General features: G+C 38.4%; 2 protein-coding genes across 2 annotated transcripts; one reads left to right on the top strand and one right to left on the bottom strand.

Annotated features, from left to right (window-relative positions):
• The first annotated feature begins 542 nt into the window (after nucleotides 1-542).
• Nucleotides 543-4,273, top strand: LOC145962377 (ATP-dependent RNA helicase DDX42). The gene is made up of 10 exons (XM_083083439.1): nucleotides 543-698; nucleotides 1,100-1,322; nucleotides 1,417-1,686; nucleotides 1,796-2,336; nucleotides 2,414-2,642; nucleotides 2,725-2,999; nucleotides 3,095-3,245; nucleotides 3,355-3,686; nucleotides 3,762-3,890; nucleotides 3,992-4,273. The coding sequence occupies exons 2-10, from the start codon at nucleotides 1,108-1,110 to the stop codon at nucleotides 4,157-4,159; spliced, it is 2,310 nt and encodes a 769-aa protein (XP_082939565.1). The 5' UTR covers nucleotides 543-698; nucleotides 1,100-1,107; the 3' UTR covers nucleotides 4,160-4,273.
• A 436-nt stretch (nucleotides 4,274-4,709) lies between these two features.
• On the bottom strand, nucleotides 4,710-19,603 carry LOC145962376 (uncharacterized). Its single transcript, XM_083083438.1, has 7 exons — nucleotides 18,718-19,603; nucleotides 15,502-15,714; nucleotides 15,148-15,286; nucleotides 10,149-10,275; nucleotides 8,421-8,469; nucleotides 8,139-8,318; nucleotides 4,710-8,035 (listed from the first exon to the last, which is right to left on the bottom strand). Exons 1-7 carry the CDS (start codon nucleotides 19,005-19,007, stop codon nucleotides 5,404-5,406), a joined length of 3,630 nt encoding a protein of 1,209 aa, XP_082939564.1. The 5' UTR covers nucleotides 19,008-19,603; the 3' UTR covers nucleotides 4,710-5,403.
• Nucleotides 19,604-20,486: the final 883 nt, after the last annotated feature.

Here is a 20,486-nt window from a genome sequence, read left to right as displayed (position 1 = left end):
GTTACCCTAGGCACAGGATCGATATAATTGGCTGTGGTTAATCGCAACGCTCCCGCCTGCGCGGTGCCACTGCGCAGGATTCAAAATGAGTTAGATTCCAGCTTATTCTTACGACGAACAACAAATATGGTAAGTCACACAAGATAGAGAGAAAGAGTTAAATATTCTAATATATAATACTTACTAAAATTAATATTCGTTAATATTATACATAATAGTATTATTATTATTCTTAAACTAATATATTATAGAATATTATTACATCAATGCATGCTAGAATCTAAACATTAAAGAATTAATTTTTATGAACTTTTCTTGCATGCTTTTTATAACATACAGTTTTATATATCTTATTATATATCTCTGCATTAAAAATATTTTGTAACATTGTTTTATAGGCAATAAATTTCTGAATCTGCACAATGGAACCGGTAATGGTTTTCTGCGCAGACGCTCGACGCTGCCATGTAAAGGCACCTGTATATGCTCCCTCACCTAAAAACGGACTGATCTATAGTGTATGTACAGATGTAAATTATAGATTTTTAATATTGGTGAATATCGGAACGTATAGCTATGCTAGCATTTGTGCTCCATAGTTCATGGTTCAACGTTGTGGTTGTTTGTGACAGCAGATTTTACTGTTCGATTATTACGGATTAAATGCGTATAAATTTATGAATTTGCTGATCGTACAGGTAGTTATTGTATAATTAAATTTCTACGATTATTGTGCGTAAAGAAAGAAAAGCGGAAATGTTTTAGTGACAAAGTTACTTCACAATGTCAATATTTCAAAGTTCGGCTGAATAGCATTTTAATCTTTAACCTTTAAACGTCAACTTAAATAAGTATTGTCTTAGACGAGAACCTTAATCAATTCTATTATTAGGATTAAAATTTCTTTAAATAAAGTGCCAAAAGCGTATTGTTTTCTACGGCAAAAACATTGCGAATATTGCGTCGTGTTGCGTAATAGAAGTTGACTATTTAATTGCCGTTTTACTTGTATCGTTGAAATCACAAACGATTATTTCTGATTGATTTGTATATATTCGAGATAGAATTTGCAATAATTAGTTTCGATTGATTGTTAAAGCGCATACAATGAGTTATCATCGAGGAAGCGGTAACAAGCCAAAAGGCTTTGGCTTTGCTGGCTTCCAAATGTCTGGGACAAAAAGAAGCGGCACTAATATACCTCCACCTCCGCCAAACGCGACATTGAGTAAACAAGGCTATCATACAATGAGTGCTATTACAGAGAATGCTTTGTCCGCTTGTTGGGGTATGCCTAAAAAACGCAGTAAAACAGAGGAGGAGTTAGTATAACTCTAAAAATAATGATATTTTTGAAGATTATGTTATAAAAAAAGGTAACAAATATATTGTTGTAACATTATTATGTAAAATCAGATATTTCGAGGATGATGATGAACCTCCGAGTTCATCATTAGAATATATACCTGCCCCTGGTTCTCCCACTTATGATTTGATGAAAAAATCTGCACTGAAAGAGGAGAGCGACGACGAAGAAGATACCTTAGATGCTTTCATGGCAGGCATTGATGCGGAAGTGAAGCGAAACAATTGTGCAGCTGAATGCGGTGATAATCGTAAGGAAGAAAAATCAAAAGGATTTCGGGCAGACATTGATGGGGAAGATGATGAGGAGAGTTATTATAGGTGCAATTTTTGTGCGAATATATGTGATGTTATAGCTGTTCATTTTTTTGTGTATAAAAATATTTATAAGAAAAATATATATAGTTTGATTTTGTGTGTTATTTCTTAGATATATGGAGGAGAATCCAACTGCTGGCTTGCAACAAGAAGAATCCGATCAAGAAATCGAATACGACGAAGATGGTAATCCTATTGCACCACCAAAGAAAAAGGAGATTGATCCACTACCTTCAATTGATCACAGTGAAATAGAATACGAAACATTTGACAAAAATTTTTACAATGTACATGAAGAAATCGCAAGTTTAAGTAAACAACAGATTGATGACTTGAAAAAAACTTTGGGTATAAAGGTATCCGGACCATCTCCGCCAAATCCCGTTACAAGTTTTGGCCATTTTGGCTTTGATGATGCGCTGATGAAAACTATTCGTAAAAATGAATACACACAACCTACACCTATTCAAGCACAGGCAGTTCCCGCTGCTTTGAGTGGACGAGATATAATAGGTATAGCAAAAACCGGTAGCGGTAAAACAGCAGCATTTATCTGGCCGATGCTAGTGCATATTATGGATCAGCGCGAATTGAAAGCTGGCGACGGCCCTATCGGTCTTATCTTGGCACCGACAAGAGAATTATCTCAACAAGTAATATTTTATTATAATTTTGATTCTATATAATGAGCATTTGAAATAAAAAAAACTTATATATAAATATATCTCAGATTTATCAAGAAGCGAAAAAATTCGGAAAGGTTTACAATATCCAAGTATGTTGTTGCTATGGAGGCGGTAGCAAATGGGAACAGAGCAAAGCGCTGGAAAGTGGCGCAGAGATTGTGGTCGCTACCCCTGGTAGAATGATCGATCTTGTTAAAATGAAAGCAACGAGTTTAACCAGAGTTACATTTTTGGTTCTAGATGAAGCTGATAGAATGTTTGATATGGGATTTGGTGAGTAAACAAATTGCAATATAGCTCTAAATATGCATTAATAATCAATACTAAACTACTTTTTTTTCTTCCCTTTTTCTAGAACCACAAGTACGATCCATATGTAACCATGTGAGACCTGACAGGCAAACATTGCTGTTCAGTGCAACATTCAAAAAAAAAGTAGAAAAGCTTGCTAGAGACATTTTAACAGATCCTATTAGAATAGTGCAAGGTGATGTTGGCGAGGCCAATACTGATGTGACGCAACACGTTATCATGTTTCATAATAATCCTAGTGGAAAATGGAATTGGCTGTTACAAAACTTGGTTGAATTTCTAAGTGCCGGCAGTCTTTTAATTTTTGTCACTAAGAAGGTGCGAAACCATCTCCTAATTGTAATCTTAACAAACTCCTAACTATAATATAATACTAAAGAGATATGTCTAATATTTGTCTCCCCACATTTTAGCTAAACGCAGAAGAACTTGCCAACAATCTTAAATTGAAAGAGTTTGATGTATTGCTTTTGCATGGCGACATGGATCAAATCGAGAGAAATAAAGTGATTACAGCTTTCAAAAAGAAGGATGTCAGTACCTTAGTCGCTACTGATGTAGCCGGTAATTATTAAATCTTTAAATATTGTTAAACTATTTATATCTTTCATTCGAGATATATATATATATATGAAATATATATATGAAATTCATATCGCGTGACTTTTTTCAGCACGAGGTTTGGATATTCCACATATCAAGACTGTCGTAAATTATGATGTAGCGCGAGATATCGATACTCATACGCATAGAATAGGAAGAACCGGACGAGCTGGTGAGAAAGGTGTAGCGTATACGCTTGTAACTGAAAAGGATAAGGAATTTGCCGGACATTTAGTAAGAAATTTGGAGGGAGCGAATCAAGAAGTGTCAAAGAGCTTAATGGATTTGGCCATGCAAAGCGCATGGTTCAGGAAATCAAGGTTTAAAGGTGGGAAAGGAAAGAGTTTAAATATCGGTGGAGCCGGACTTGGCTTCAGAGGCAGACCTGATTCATCGAGTTCGGTACGCATCACAATCGCACAATTTGTATAAATATTCTTACATATTTTATCAAACAACTGCAATTATACATTTTAGGGTGGATCATCGTCAACGCAAGCATCCAAGGATATCAGTGAGGTAGTTAAAAAGTTAGAGAGACACGGACCTGGTAGTGATCGACTCTCCGCTATGAAAGCTGCTTTCCGAAGTCAGTATAATTCTCAGGTGAGTCGCGTTTACTTCGGAAAGATGTATTAAAGAATGAAGTTCAAAAGTAATCGGCAAATGTTTTTCGAATGTCTCAACAATTTTGTTTGTTACATTAGTTTCGAGCTTCGTCAGATCATACTTGGGAGCAGACGATCACTCCACCTTCTGTGATAATGCCGCCACCGCCGACCGTACCGCCACCGAAGCCAGTAGCTCAGGATAATCAAGCCTCTGATTCCGCGAGAATAGAGCGCAAAAGAGTGCGAAAAAGTCGATGGGAGTGATCACGTAATGTATCATTATTTGTGTATACACTATATAGCCGCTATTATGCTATGTCGGAACGGTAACAAGAACTGACTTGTTTTATATTATAATAAAATTTAATTTTACCAATTTGTACGGATATTATCGAAATCATGTCTGGTACCTGCTCAACAGCCTGATCGCGGCTTATAGCTTTATCGATAACATATTAATCTTATCTTCTACAATATCTTATTTGCTACAATTCTACGGAGTTCAAATTGCTACATGCAGTTCTTGTACGAGGTCTGTAATCGCGTCTTTAAAAGCGCGCTTACGCGTTTAGTCGCAATTTGAGCTTTGAGTGAATCATTCCATAATTATCCCATAAGGAATCGTGGCCATGATCGTATATCGACGTGCAACGATTCTCTTAATTTCACGATCATATCCCTAATTGCATCTTGCAAAAGTGATGAAGATTATCTTTCCAGTAATTGCGCTATTGAAAAACGATGTACTCTTTTAGACGAAATTTATTGGTAGGTTATAAATATAAAAAAATACAATATAAGGCATGGTATAGTATCCGTTGAAAAAATGCGGAAATATATAATCCAATCTCTCTATACAATTTTCTAAAATTATCAATCTTCAATATATATCTTCAATAATCTTTGAAATTTTTAGAAAATATTTCATTGTAATATTTCGCGCATGAGAGGAAGTTTAAGAATAGTTTACGAATTCAAAGAGAAGACGCGCACATATATAACGTAAGCAAGATAGATACGATGCAGAAATAATTACCTTCTCTAATATATTTCATCTATTGTATTATGCCATTTCTTTTTTCTAAAAACATTATCGTCTTATTACGCATCGATATCATTCTTGTATTGTTATTGATCATGCACTGATCGATACTCGATCGAGTGGGATGTTAATAACGACTGTCTCATCAATAGAAATGCTGACACGCAATAGACACGCGTATCCGCATTCCGATTGGCACGCGGCGTTATAACGGAGTTCTAATGCCCAAGGTCCTTGCTCATGGTTACGCTTCTCAAGATCGCAAGAGCATTATCTTCCACCTTGCCGCGCGATTAGGATACTCCGGAAAAAAGATATCAATCAATCTTCATCCTCACTCTCTTCCGTTCCACGCCACTGCAGATGAAGGATCGCATTTCTTCAGGAACATAAAATAGACTTTGCAATGTTCGAAATGCTTTTGCATATTATACTTTAAACAGCAATCATCTAAAGGTCAAGATACTTAAAGATTTATATATTGCGGCATTGCAGAACTGCTTTTCCTTCTGGTTTTTTCCGTCTGTTCCGCGAGAATCGTTGAACCTGTTGACTTCCTCGCAGTGTCTACATTTTTGCCGCTAAACTTTTCCATGGCTCTGATATAAGAGCCGGTACAAATCCGACCCCAGACCCCTTTTCGTTCTTCCGTATATTGTCTGTTTCTTCCCTCGCTGAACGTCCGCTGGATATCACTCTTTTTCGCAGCTCTGCAGACGTCCTCTTTTTCCAAAGACGTGCTTGAACCCGCGGCGACTTGGACGTCCTCCCACGATACATTTATATCGGATTGCACGCTGGATGGCGTGGGGCAACTGCTGTCGCTCGACAAAGAGGAGGATCGGATAAAGGATGGCGGAACCGTCAGCTTCGTTCGCTCTTCCGGTTGACTGTCGGTCGATGATGGTTCATTCTTCGCACAAGAACTCGTCTCATAACCGTCTTGATTATCATGGACAAGATTGTCGTTCAAGATAATCTTCGCGATCGACGTTCTCTTTCTGAGATTTTCTAAATTTTCTTTAGGAGTATTTTTGAAACTGTCTACCCGCTGCAAAATATCTTTGAGATTTACATTTGTAGTGCCACAATTTGATTTGTTTCGTTCAATCTTAGATCCGATTGTAGATCCGGATTTTACGTTAGTCGCGATGACAGATGTTTTTTTAAGCACTTCGTGATTGTCATCTTTCAAAGTTATGTCTGGATATATATAATTAGGCAATCTCTCCTTTTGACGAATTGAAATAGTAATTTTATGTTGCGTTTCTAACGGTTTTAGATTTCGCTTTTGATTCTTCGCAGGCGTTTCAATTTTGCCAGACATAGCACCCTTCACGCACTGTTTATATTTTTCATCTATCGTGATATCGAGATTGCTTCCAGTATTTATGGTATCGATAAAGGACTGTTCATTACCTTCTTCAGGCTGCAAAAGCGAGCAATGATCCAAAGGTAAATTCGTATCTTCATTCTGATTTATTAACTCTGAAACAGTAGCAACATTCTCTTCGAGGACCTTCACAGAATCTTCCTGATTCTCTTTTCGCGTGAGCTCGTTCCAAGTCTTATCTTTATTATCAACACCCTCTTTGTCAGAATCGTTGTCACGACTCTTTAAAATACCTTCGTTTTTCTCGTTGCGTTTTCTAAGTTCCTCCCAATTCTTTCGCGGCTTATAACTCGTTTTTCGTCTGACAATCTTATTTTCAGTGATGTTAATGTCCGGGATAAAGAGACGTAAAGCTTTCGTGCCGGTCGGAAATATTACCTCGTTAATTCGTCCCTCGGACATGATTGCTTTCAGGCTCGTCTTCGAAGCGACCTCCTGGTGTTTGTTGAATGCGGAGACCAGCTGCGCCACCGTGTATTTTGGCTCATCGTTTTCCGATTCCGTCGAACGATCCTCCTTATCATCGGACATTGCTGAATTATTGGAACGGCTAGAAACGTTAGAATATTGACGTTCGCAAGGATGTTTGTCTAAACTATCATGTTTCGCCTCGCGTCTTAACGACATCTCATCGGAATCTTCCGTCAAGGTATCCGACTCGACTGACTTTAGAGAATCTAGATTCTCTTCAGATTCCGAGGTGAGCTTCTTCGGGATCTGTAATTGATCTATATTCTTTGCTTCACGTTTCGTATTATTCGACATGTACAAGTTATCTTGATTATCATCGCTGAAACCATTCGGTATCTTTGGATTCGTCGACACAATTGTTGGTATATCTTGATTAATTTTCTCAATCTTATTGGATATTAAATCAGTCTTTGATGTTACATTAGTGAGTATACGATCGTCGCTCATTGACGGTATAAGTTTGGAGGACGCGATCTCAGCGCTGAATTGCTTTAAAATTGAGAGCATATTTTGGGTTTTGGCGCATTGGTAACTCTTCCTTCGACGCTTCAGACATTCCAGGCTTTTGTAAATATCCAGGACATCCTGGGATTTCGACAAGGATCTTAAGCCATACAGTTTCTCGCGAGATTTACTGATAACAAGGTTCATTGCGGCAATCTGCTCGTAACCGATCGCCGCAGATCCATTCAGCAGACATGCCTGAGACTGAACGCGATTCAGACTGCGTATCCTCGAGAGTATTCCGCGGCTCAGACCTTGATTCAAATTAGCCTGGGATCGGCTCTGAGCTTTACTCAGTAGCCCTTGCGTCTGCTCTTGATTCAACAGGCAGCTCTGACTCGCGTAACTCAAGTTGGTCCTGGAAGACTCTAAGCTGACCTGAGAATCTACTGGGCTAGGAAATTCCTCGCTACCCGCCAAACTCAAACGGCTTTCCGTGAGATGGTGAGTCAGACACATCTCGCTCTGACTCAGTAGGCAGTCTTGCAACCCCTGTTGATGATGCTGCTGATGAGAATTCTGATCGTTCTGGAGATCCACCTGGCAGAGACTTGCCTGGCTAGTTGTTTGACTTATCAGCGCAGCTCGTCTCAGATTCTCTCGGCTAACGACTCGTTCCAGAAGAACTTCGCGCGACTTGGACAGATATCTTCGTAGATGAGGCGACGCTTGCATCGGGGCACCGCGTAGCCAATCGTGGCGCAGGCATTGCTTCGCTGTCATTCGTGCACTAGAAAAAAGAGGAAAGGAGAAAAAATAAGAATAAATTGTTCTTCGAGAAAATTTATTCGTGAGAAGACTCAAGCGTGCGATGAATCGAATGGCGATTATACCTCGGGTCTAACACCAAGAGCTTCGCGACAAAGTCCTTTGCCTGCGCCGAGATATCCTCGAACAACTCCTCGGGAAAATCCACTTCCCCCAAGGATATGTTCCGAAAAGTTTCCTGGTCGGTTTCGCCGCCAAAAGGCGAGAAGCCTGTCAGCAATACATAAGTTGTGACACCGAGCGACCTAGAACAAATATATTCTTTTTATAGAATGAGAAAAATTTGATACACATCCGAAGATTTGAAACATAAAGAAATAATGCATAAACTTGACGTTTAGTCTTACCACATATCGGCTGCCAGCGTGATCGGTTCATAATGCAGTATTTCGGGCGCTGAAAGAGAAATGTAAACATGATTGAATATATGGAAACGTTTACACACAATATCATGTAGCACATGATCTCATACGCTGAGATTTCTCCCGTCCGTCTGTCCGTTTAACCATTTATTTTATGTTCAGTGATCTCGTATGTGACGTCACTCGAACGCGTCATTTTTATTTACATATGTATACGAAAGTCGTGGGTCATCTGCTTGGGAATGAAGTCGAGAGTCGGGATTATCTGATTCGTGTCACTTCATCTATCTGATTCTGATTTTCAATTCGATTTATAGATTGTTAAAGTTATAATTCGCTCTAACTGTGAGAGGAAAAGAGATTGTAAACTTTTATAAAATCCTTTATAAAAATTTAAAGCTCGATTTATGCTGTCGAAGCGAACGGAACGAACAAATATAATTGTTATAACTGTTTCTAGTTTATTGCCGAGGAAATTGAATCATCTCGATATAATTTTAATTATCCACTGCCAATTGTTCCTATTCTTATTTCCTCGATCCTATTATTATTTTGTAGATATTGCATGATGACAAGTATTAATTAAATCGCGCGATAAGTAGTCCACCGATTCTCTACCTCTTAAGTGGCTGACAGATTCAAAGCATCTTTTTCTTAACAAGCATAACGGTACCACCTCCGATATTATCACCACTTGACATTTTGCTGCTCTATTTTGATCAAATAGGTGGGCGGGTGAGACCGACACATCGGCGATAATTAATCGGTAAATAATTTTCATGGCGAGTCCAAGAAAAACGCGTCATTCTTTAAACTGCAAATCATATTTAAATTTGTGACAGCCCGGACGAAGAAGAAACGTTTGTTCCCGCAAAATCTCAATTTTAAACGATAGAGAGAGAGAGAGACAGAGGAAAATTGTGCACAAAGGAGAAACATTAATTCATCGCCCCTGTTCGACTTTATTTACTTCGTTCTCCACGACGTAAAGGTCACATCAGACACGCGTCAATTACCTTGCCTGGAAAATGGCACGATTTGAAACGACCGACGTCATTTACGGACCCGATTGTACGTGTGTGCATGTCACATCGTGCGAGCACACACACTGTAACGAGAGTGTTTCTCCCCCTCTTTCTTCCCCCTTCTTCCCATGTGACTTTATTAAGGGCAGCATGGAATGAGGCTAACGTGTCAATTAATACCTATTATATTTGTAATCTCGCCACAATGATCGTCAATTAGCAAATCTAGATAATGATCAGTAGCAATTAAGCCACACCACTTGGGTGGTGTTCTCCTTTCACCCTCCTTTCGGCGCGATGTCTCGGTAAATCTTAATGTTCGGTATACTCGACTATCTTGACAGTCATACAATGTAGCACTATTATATTTTGTTTATTATATTTTATTGCTTATTAAGAAAGTTTGTCAAGTCGCATGACGCTCGATTTCTCAGTAATCGCTCAGCCAGCGAATTGCTCTGAATTGTTATATATATTCAAAAAAATTTATGACGCGTATTAAACTTTCGAAACCTCAAACGATATGTTAACGTATTGCGACAGAAAAGGAAAGAAACATTTATAAATATACATCTCTGAATGCTAAAGGATTTTATTCTTTAAAATAAAAATATCTCAATTTTTTGCATCAACATGCAAGTAAAATTGTAAGGTAATAATTCACCGGAAACCAAGGAAAGTCACTCACCCACATAATCCGGCGTGCCAAGAATCTCGCGTACCTCAGTGCCCTCGAGAATCACTCTCGAGATTTCGAAATCGCACAATTTAACGTCGCAATCCGGGAAGGAACCCATCATGACCAGATTTTGAGGCTGCAAGATTCAAAAGAATTTACATATATTTAATGAAAAAGCTTTCGTAAGACATGCACACATTATATATATGATGAACGCCTTAAATTCATTAATAGCTTTATTGCCTTAACGATCTTGTACAATTGAATTGCTTCGCATAGCTCGTGGAATTAAATGATTCTCTCGAAAAAGTTAAACATAATATGTGTCATTGTATTTATTTTTATCGTAACTAAAGAGAATCGGTCTTCCAGTTAGGTATGTTCGCCCAAATAAGCATGCACGAGCGTATTAAGGACGCGAAAGGAAGCGATTTTCTGCATCTTTACGGAGAGAGCACATCCGATAATCGCTGCTGGACTTGTCGGTGAATGGAATTTCGATGTACGCGCACCCTTTAGAGATTGCATAATCAGGCGATTCTATCGTGTTTCGATATTCATTTTAAACCGCATACAAAGTGCATATCGTGCGTATTCTCTTCCATATTCGAGTAATCGTTCCATTATCTCGAGGGGCGAAAGGAGAAGGATCAAAAAAATTTAGTGATGAGGATGAGCGCTTTCGACATTTTGCATTTTTGCGACAATTTGATGAATGAGAAAAATAATTAATCGCGAAAAGAATCGACGTGATATTATCGCAAAACAATTTATGAAAGTGTATCGAATAGAAGGATCAAGTATGCCAATCGCTGCATTACTCGCAACAGATCGCCATGAAATTCAAAGACACGCCGACAATCTAATTATCATAAATCGCCAACAACCGACATACAATGAAGGCTGATAGTAAGTATCGAAGGCTGCAAGATATTATAATTGCTGACATAATCTAAATCGTAATGATTATACTGCTCAAGATGTTCTAAAATCGCTTACACCTGCTACTAATCGTTGAATTGATTAAACTGAATGCTACATATATATGTTATATATATTCGCACATGAGGCATATTGGTTGAGCAAGATGTGATAAAATCAAGTGTAGGTGTCGATCGAAAAGAATTAATATTTTAAATATAGGTGTGTGTGTTGCAGTTATCTGGCTTTTTTATTAAAGATGATACGGGACAACAACAGAAGGACGTAGCTCTTTTCAAGCGTCATCGGTGCTCCACTCGCTTAGAATCCTCGATTTAACGCGAGGTAAGCCTTGGGCATTTTCTCGTAGGCGCGCCTGAATATTCAAAGTTTCTCTCTTGGTCGTGCGCGACTAATAAATAATGACAAAAGATGTAAAAATAAATCTCGATTCTCGAGATACGTAATTCCCTCGCGACACAGAGCCATTACGTAGCGGGAATATTACGTGGCCGCACTACTTTGCGTGCGCGCGAGTCCACATAATAATATCGCGCAGAAGCTCGCGAATGCGTTGCAGTTGAATGATAAATAGGCCACGTACTAGTGGGAAGATTATAAAGAATAATGCGGGGTTCGCAATCGCGCTTGTCATCAAAATGGCACGCTGCGCGATCTGCCGTCTTCTTGTTGTTCGCAGCCTTTTTTAGACATTTATTTTCCATCGAGCATGCGCGCGTTTTCCGTGGAACGACTGCTGATTAAAACACTGAGAAACGCGAAGTGATTCTCATTCGAGCTATTCGTAATTTACGAACTTGGAGAGATCAGCTGACGCGGTTGATACGTAGATCTAATGCGGCGCATTTTCTCTTTACGTACGCGAATTCAATTTATAATAGATATATGCCGCTCAATGAAATATAAATTGTTAATTTAACCGGTCCCTTTATAGCCCAGATATATAATTTTAATATTTTAACATATCACATCTATATAAATTTTGTAGAATCTGTGACGAACCGAATACGAAGTCTGATCTCAACGATGGCCTCGAGCGTTTTGTTAATCATTTTCTTTCAGCTTTATGACACTAGTATAAAATAAAATATTAGACTCTTCAGAAGGATGTGATCAGCAATCCCACATGATTAAATCTATGAAATATCTCTGCTTTATTCAAACAGACGCGTGGGCTTAAACGAATACCGCAAAGTCGTCTGATCATTCAATCAAAGTGTTTGTTCTATGAGGAAAATATATATTATATCTGACTCGCGGTAAAAAAATTAATATTCATATACATAAATCTCATATATATGTATAGAAGAATTATATATTTCTAACGTTATAGTCATTAGACAGTGAGAGAGGTTGCCAGATCTAAAATTGTCGATCGGCGACTACTATTCTTCCCCTTGGTGGATACTTGATGGGTTATCGCAAGAGTTGCTCTCGTTATGGTGTCCAGACATGGGTACCTAACGGAGATAGGAACCAGATGTGATTCACCGAGAGTGTATCAGCAAAGAAGCAGGGCGTGGTCGGCAACTACAGCTCGCGCGTTCTGTTTTTCCTCCGCGCTGTGAGTTTTTGCGTTCTTTTGTACAAATGACTTTGCTCAGCGAAATATCTCTTTCATCTTTGTCTTTCTTTCTCTCTCATCTGCATATCCGCGCCGGATCTAATGTGACGCGGTCGCGTTATTGCAGCGAAAGCGTTATGTTTCTATGGATCGCGAGGACTTTGAGTGGGTGGCATCGAGCTTAAAGTGCACTCGGTAACTTGTAGACTCGGTTGCGTTCATCCTTTTGTTTGTCTTTTTGTTGTTTTTTTTAATGAGTTCCTTAGAGATATATTTTAATGTAGAGACTTTATAGGTCCTCGTTTTCCTGGCGTTTATTCGACGAGAGAATCGTCCAGTCGAATGCATGGCGTAAGATGGGCTCGTTCAGGATTCATAAACAATCTCCTCCCTGATCTCCTTTTCTCTCGCACATACACGCTATATCCAAATACGGCGATAGTGTGCATGGAGCGCGGAAATAATGCGTTCACGTTGCGTACGTCACGCGTTTCATACGCCGCAGTTGAATGCGCGTTTGCAATCATAACGCTTAGGAAATAAATCAAGTGGAACCCATTTGTCGCAAAACTTGAGCAACTATTGCTAGTTACAGTAGGCCGGAATTAATTCATTACGTCACCGTAGCGAATGCGATAAATATTAATCGATTCATAACTGAACTTTGTACGATTAATTTAATCCGTTGATCGATCAAGTTGCAGCGTCGAGAAAAAAATCCTTGTTTCGCGCAAGAGAATCGGACATCCGCTCGATTACGGCTTCTTCTTATAATGCAAATCGACCTAAACTCGCATCGCGCGGATAAAAAGTGCGAAGTGGACGTTGGCGAACAACATCAGGAGTCTACTATCTCACTCGAAGATCCGACGATCTCGTTGAATCAAAATGTACTTTTGCAAGGAGCTGCTTTTGCACCTCTTTGCGTGTGTTATCACCGGTTTATTTCTCCTACGCTCACCATCCTGAACTTACATCCTGACACATGTTCCTCTCGCAATACTAATCGGATGTCGGTGTGGTTTCTTTGATTAGCGAGTTAACAATAAGATCTACATGTTAAAATTGTACAGCGATGCAAGAGACATATATATCTATTTCTATGAGCGAAGAGCGATATGATAGACGTAGTCGTAAATATTTTATCACATCTGTAATAAATGCGTCTGGAAGAGAGCAGGTTAAAATATTATTTTTTTATGGGATAATAAAAGTTTTCATAATTTAGTCGAGCTTAGCGCAACTTTCGGAGAACAAGTAGCGCTTCGTTTTCGAAACTTTTAAGTTCTTGACATTTTTATGCAACACGTGAATGGTGAAGAGTTTCCTCACTCCTTCTCTCTTTCATTCTAAAGCGATAAAACAATGCCGTCAAGATTAAAGGTTGTCGGAGATTAAAGACCTCTTCGCGTGTAAATGTCGACAGCGCTTAATTGCACCGCTACAAGAGGTTTTATGACTGAAATAAAGAAAAACGAGACAAAAAGTGAGCCAGTCGGAGAAATATTTGCGCTGCTCGAACAAGCGCTCACAAAAAAATATGACACTGGCTTTGAAGAATAAAGTGAGCTAGAGTGAACGAGTCACTTCGTTGTTCAATAGACATAGCTTGATTCATCTTCTGATGGTTGCTCGATTTTCATAGAGAGCGTCGACTCATTAGAGAATATCAAAATAATTTATATAGCATTAATAAAGAGAGAAAAAAATATGTTGTGCTGAAAGTACGATACATCACATCCGGGGCGTAGGAGTCTCTTTTCACTAATAAACGACTGACGAAATCAATTTCCGTCCACTAAAAAGAGAAAAAACATCGTACGAAAAGATTTTCAAGTTTCGAAAGGCTCGTCGTCCGATTCTATCTCTCGAATTCTCGACAGATAAATATGCGAGACACATCTCTTTTTTTCATCAAGCATTCGTATTTTAAAAGCAAGTCTGGTTTTCGAAAATATGGAAATAATAATAATAATAATTGTTCTACGATCGTTGTGTGTATCTTTGTATCTTTTTCACGGTGTAAATGATTATTCCAATTTGTTTTCGAGAACTTGTCATTTATTGTATCGATGACCGGTTGCAATTAAATTCTCGTCTATCAGCTTTATCCGTTTTTGTGAAATAGAGTCCAATGATTCGACGATCGTTTACTAGTCAACTCATTCGATTACTTATATTTAATTATAGTTGATTAACATAAATTATAGTTGATTTAATTATAGTTGAAATATATCGCAATATCAATCTCGGACTTTATTTTATATTATATCGAATTTTATCGAGTTCTATATAAATTCTATTACGAGTAAAATTACCGACACAAAGAGACACGTAATACCGGAAATCTGCTACTCATGATTTTTCTGATTATTTTTTTTCGCGCTTGCAACGAAGCGCAAGCACGGTTGGAAATTTCAGACGACGCGTCGATGAAGTCGGCTCCAGGATCCGGAGAGAAGCGTGACAAGTTTGCATCGACCTTTTATGGGTCGAACTTACCTTGATGTCCAAATGGGCGATATTTCTCTCGTGGAGGTAGACGAGTCCTTCCACTAGCTGCCGCACAAAATGTACGACGTCACCTTCGAGAGGCACCAAATCGCCATCGATGAGCGTCTGCAGATCACCTCCGGGCGCGCTAAAAAAGAAATTATCATTCCTTTATCATTCCGAGATTAGTAGAATGTAAGAATGTTAGAAACTATCGCGTTGTATGTTGACGATAAATATCTATAAATATCACATTTTTTTGCATACATACTTTCCATGATATTCTCTTTCTTTAATATGATAATAATTTATCACGAAACTATTAAAACAAAAAATATTATATGAAAAATTAAAAAAACTTACTATTCCATGACCAAAATAATTTCCTTTGGCGTCTCGTAAACATCGTGTAGCCGGACGACACGTGGCGATTGCGAACATAGGGATAACAAGGCGATCTCGTGTCTCAATTCCGCGCTGCAATCAGCGTTGAATCGATTTCTGGACGAATATTTGGCTGCGTAAAGTATACCAGTTGATCGCGATCTGCAGCGATAGACTTTTGCCCACTGACCGCTGTTAAAATATTAATAAGAATATTTCACAATAATAAAGTTCGATTTTTGTACTCATTTTTCAAATAAACGTAGGAGCTTTTCTCTTATCGCTACAAAATCTTACGATATTTTGCACATTTCAAATTTCAATATTTCTTTTTTAACTTTTACATTTTTAAAAAAATTTATTTCTTTTTTGAAAAACAAGTAACTTTACAAATGCAACCACTTTCCTAGCATCCTTCACTACTACTCCAACTACTTTCTGCTGCATATCTTCTCTCTTTCCTTCATTTCGCAATTTTCCGCTACTTTGGTGTTATAAAAATGTTAAGAATGATAAAAATGTTTTATCTCGCGATCGCATCTTTAACAATTATGACCTTCGTCGCTTCATTACATGAGATATATTTCTGTTTATCGAGTTAAACATCTAAATCAATTTTATTTTCGCGAAATCTCTTTGGCAACTTTTGTTTTATCGCAGCATTTTACTCGTAGTTTTTCCGTTATTTTTAACAGACAATATCCCATTCGCGATACCTAATGTCATCGTCTTGAATTTAACATCCCGTCGAGTGATTACATTATTTACAATCCTGAACGCACCGCTTTTCATCGTATTAAAAACCATCGAAGATTCCGGTCGTCTCTTTGGCAAGGTCGACACAACGGCGCCTGGCAAGGCTGTGGCCGTAATGCGTATCTCACGTTTTCAGCTGTATTTAAGCAAGCATCTTTATACACAGGAGAGCGCACTACATAAAGTGCAACCAAGTAAGATATGATCAAGAGATGATGCATCGCACATTAACTTTCTATATCGAGATCAAATACTCTGACATTCTACTTTTGCTCGCGTAAATATGCGCTAAATAATCTTTTTCTCTTTATTTATCTTAATTAATTATATAAAAAATATAATCAAATTAATAAGGCGCGAGGATAGACGCGTCTAGGATTTGAAGATCGAGAGTCGGAAATGCGGTTGGAAGATTGCGCCAGAATAGCAAGACTTCTCACGTGAAATATGCCTCGGTAAATCGGTAGTAATTCATCGTCGCGTTTCTTCGTGGTCGCGAGATGAGGATAATGAACATCGATAGCGCAGACAACGCAAGTTTCTTTAATCGATTTCTATTTTAAGGTCGCGCATTAGCGTATCCCGAATTTCCTTCTTCTCGTCTGACAATGAGATGTAAAAGCGACCAAGACGGAGGCGAAGAAACAAGAGAAACGGCGCCAGAGACGAAAGGGGCCGATACCGTAATTTTTATATTGCCCTTTACCACTCAAGGTTCGCTTCTAAAAGTAATTACCACGGGCAGAGCGAGTATCAAAGAAGAGAGAGAGAAAGAGAGAGAACGAAAGAGAGGGAGAGCATTGAATCGCCGCTACCCGGATAATATCCGTCTGTATACGGCGCATTGATTAAAGCATTTCACCATTATTAAAGATTGGTACGAGCAGTAATCATAGAAAATTGGATTTTAGCGATCGGATCACGGATAATGACAGCATCTGAGAGGGAGGTGTTGAAAGCCGTCGCGACTTGACGGAATAATTTATGAAAATTTATCGTGATCGTCCCTGAGACATTTTTGTCTCCTGCTTATCGCTGTGATTCAAATGATAAAAAGCGTTTCGTTTACCGCGCAAATTCTGTTTCAATTAAAATTGTTATTAATATTTTTATATATTTTTGATGTTAATTGTAGTTGACAGAAAAAAATATTAATATCGATATCATTAACTGTCATTAATTACGAGTTTAATAGCGCAAAACTTTAATAGCATTGACATGCAAAATGCGCATGATCGCGACGAGTACGTGTGCAACGTCTCCGAGTAAATATCACGATTACATCTATAGTTTGGTAACTATTTATATATTATGCGAAATGCTTTTGTGCAAGTAAATCAACTTTATTAATGGTCCAAAGATGCTGCAAGATGTGCAATTGCAAACGACTGATGACGAGCACGCAACGAGTTATCATGCACATGTGCTATTCATCAAAAATGATGCATTAAAACATCCACGAAATGTCTTTAAGAATCCATGAAAATAAACACATTCATTTGCGGTCTTCACGAAACTGTCAATTTCGGTTAATAACCGAACGATAGAGATGTCGATTAATCAAAAATAAATATCAAACAATTAACATTTTTTTTTCTACGATATCGTATTTTATATTTTTTCTAAAAAAACAAATTGCAGATACGTAAACACAATAATGAATCGACCTCTAACATAATTATTTTTAAGAGAACGATATATAATCGGCAATTTATATTCAAAGAAATTTGAGATAGTGTATATATTTAAGATTGATTATTTGCTTTCCACAAATTTTTTTTAAGAAACAGCTTACATTATCATTATGTAAAAGTCTATCGGTTAATTTGATGAAAATGAAAGTAAGAATAACGACGGTGAATTTCATCGGTAGCACTATCTATAAATATTACGCGTTTCGCACGCAACTCTAAATTAAATTATTAGTACGAAATTACAGGCTGGGCAATCAGTATCCTATTACCGACGTTCCGTCACTATTGATCTCGTCGACGATCATTATGAATCTAATTCGCGCGGCGATTAGCGACAGTGCAATGAATATGATTAATACACGACGCGCGTCACGTATCGTTGAGCGTATGCGTAACGCTTTGACAAATTACGCGACGCATCCAAAAATGATTAATCATCGTGCGTGGCTTGTTACGCACAATATGATCCGCATATATATGTATATATCGTTGGGAGTAAATTTACAACTCTACGGAATGACCCATTTTTATGAGAAAATTTAATAAAAATTCAAGATTTGCGCTAAACTTGTCCAAAAAAAAATTTCTTTTAAATTTATATAATAAAACATTTATAAGATTATCATATTTGCTATTTAGAATATTATATAATATTATATAGTATAAGTTAAAAATTTTGCAGCTTCCAACATAATTTGCATAACAAAATGATGATAAAAAAGAATTGTATTGCGAATCGATTCACCTCGCAAACGGTGTTGGATCAATCTCGTAGCGTTCCGTGATGGGTTCCGTCTTGACCACTTTGGCGAGCTGCGTCTCCTGGACGAGGACCAAGCCCTCCTTCACGTGTTTTTCGCTCCACTGTACCCTGCATCTCCCTTTGCATCTCTCGTCGTTGATCGTTCGATCGTTTGCTCGCTTCGTCCTTGCACACTTGCCCGGGAACGCTTGCAGATTGCGATGCTGCAGTCTGGGCGACGTTTTCTTAGTAGATGACATCGTGGGTGCTTGATGGTTCGACTGATAGATCATGGTAAATGGAACGCAAACTTGCGAGGATACACGTATCAATATATATTGAAAATTGTATGCTTGTTGTGTTTTACGTCGCTTGCTTTGCTAGCGACAGTGGAGATTTCAATGCTTGGCGCACTCGCGATTTACCGAGTTTTTTTACTCTGGATCTTCTTTCCGTAATTATCAAGACGTCGGTTCTATTTTAATGACTAGTCGTTGCTTTTCCGGTCACGAGATCGCGGCCACCGAATCTGCACTCTTGCTCTCGATCTTCACAGGCCACACTCTCCGTGCTCGATCTCCTCTCGATCAATCACGCACTCGGAACGAGCCAAAGCGCGCGATATCATTCTATATCATCATGGGAAGATGACAACTCTTGCTGTGCGACGCAACAACAGATCGACGTCAATCTTCACATCTTTGCAATCGTCCATTTGCAGGAGACGGAACGAGAGAGAGAGTGAAAGAGGAAGAGATAGGGATGGAGGATGGAAGAGAGAAAGAAAGAAAAAAAAAGAAACAGTGAGAAAGAAAGAAAGAGAGCAGAAATCGCGTGGCTCACGGTCCAGCGCCGAGGCTGAAACTGGCCGCCGCCAGAGAGTCAACGAGAGCACGGTCCTCCTCCGCGTGCTCCTCTCCGCTTCGCTCTCTTCCTTCTTCGCACGCCAGAGAACACGTCGTGAGTCTGATACCGACACCGAAATCCCGTCATCTCCCTTGGATCCCCCTCGATCCGCCCGCGACCTCTTGTCGCGATTCTTTTCCCTCTTCTCCTTTTCCTTTCTTTTCAGGGTCGGATCGAAATCCTCTTTTCGTGGTCCAACTTTGTAATTATGGGTGGACATGAAATAGTGCTTTAATATGTAAATAAGTAGCGGGGTTTGCTATTATTATCGCGCGAAAAACGATTCGACAAATGTAATTTTACTGTTGATTACATATGTATATAGATCAACACTATTCCTAAAATATATACAGTAATTTCAAACGATTGATAAACCATTTATGGAATAAACGAATATCTCATTTTTGACAGTATGTTTTATTGCTCATTTAATTTTCAAAACATTCTAGTTTTCCAACAATTACACACACATATATGTAATTATTGGAAAAGTAGAACATTTTGAAACTTAAATAAACAATAGCATGCACTCTAAAAATGATTTCCGATTAATTATATGTATACTGCATGTGTGTGTGTGTGTGTGTGTGCAGCGTTTTACATATTCATATCTTAAAAATTAATAATGGGTTAATTGGCTTTGTGTGTGCATTCGTATGTAAATAATTAAATGTACCATTTTAACTCGATTGATCTGTCGAATAATTTAAATACAAATACCGAAAGTACATTATTGAACCATGGAATCTCGAATCCAAAATGGCAAAGATATCTCGATTCTCGACGGGGATTCGCACTGAAATTGCACAAAGAGCATCTTCGCGTTATTACGATCGACGACATGCAAGAGCCACTTTGGCGAGGAA

This window comes from Camponotus vicinus, unplaced genomic scaffold (genome assembly GCF_025532165.1).
Source record: "Camponotus vicinus isolate PSW18456_S1 unplaced genomic scaffold, iyCamVici1.0 SCAF_12, whole genome shotgun sequence".
Classification (NCBI taxonomy): Eukaryota; Metazoa; Arthropoda; class Insecta; order Hymenoptera; family Formicidae; genus Camponotus; species Camponotus vicinus.
Note: the sequence above shows the minus strand (reverse complement) of the source record. Positions and strands in the feature narration are given on the sequence as shown.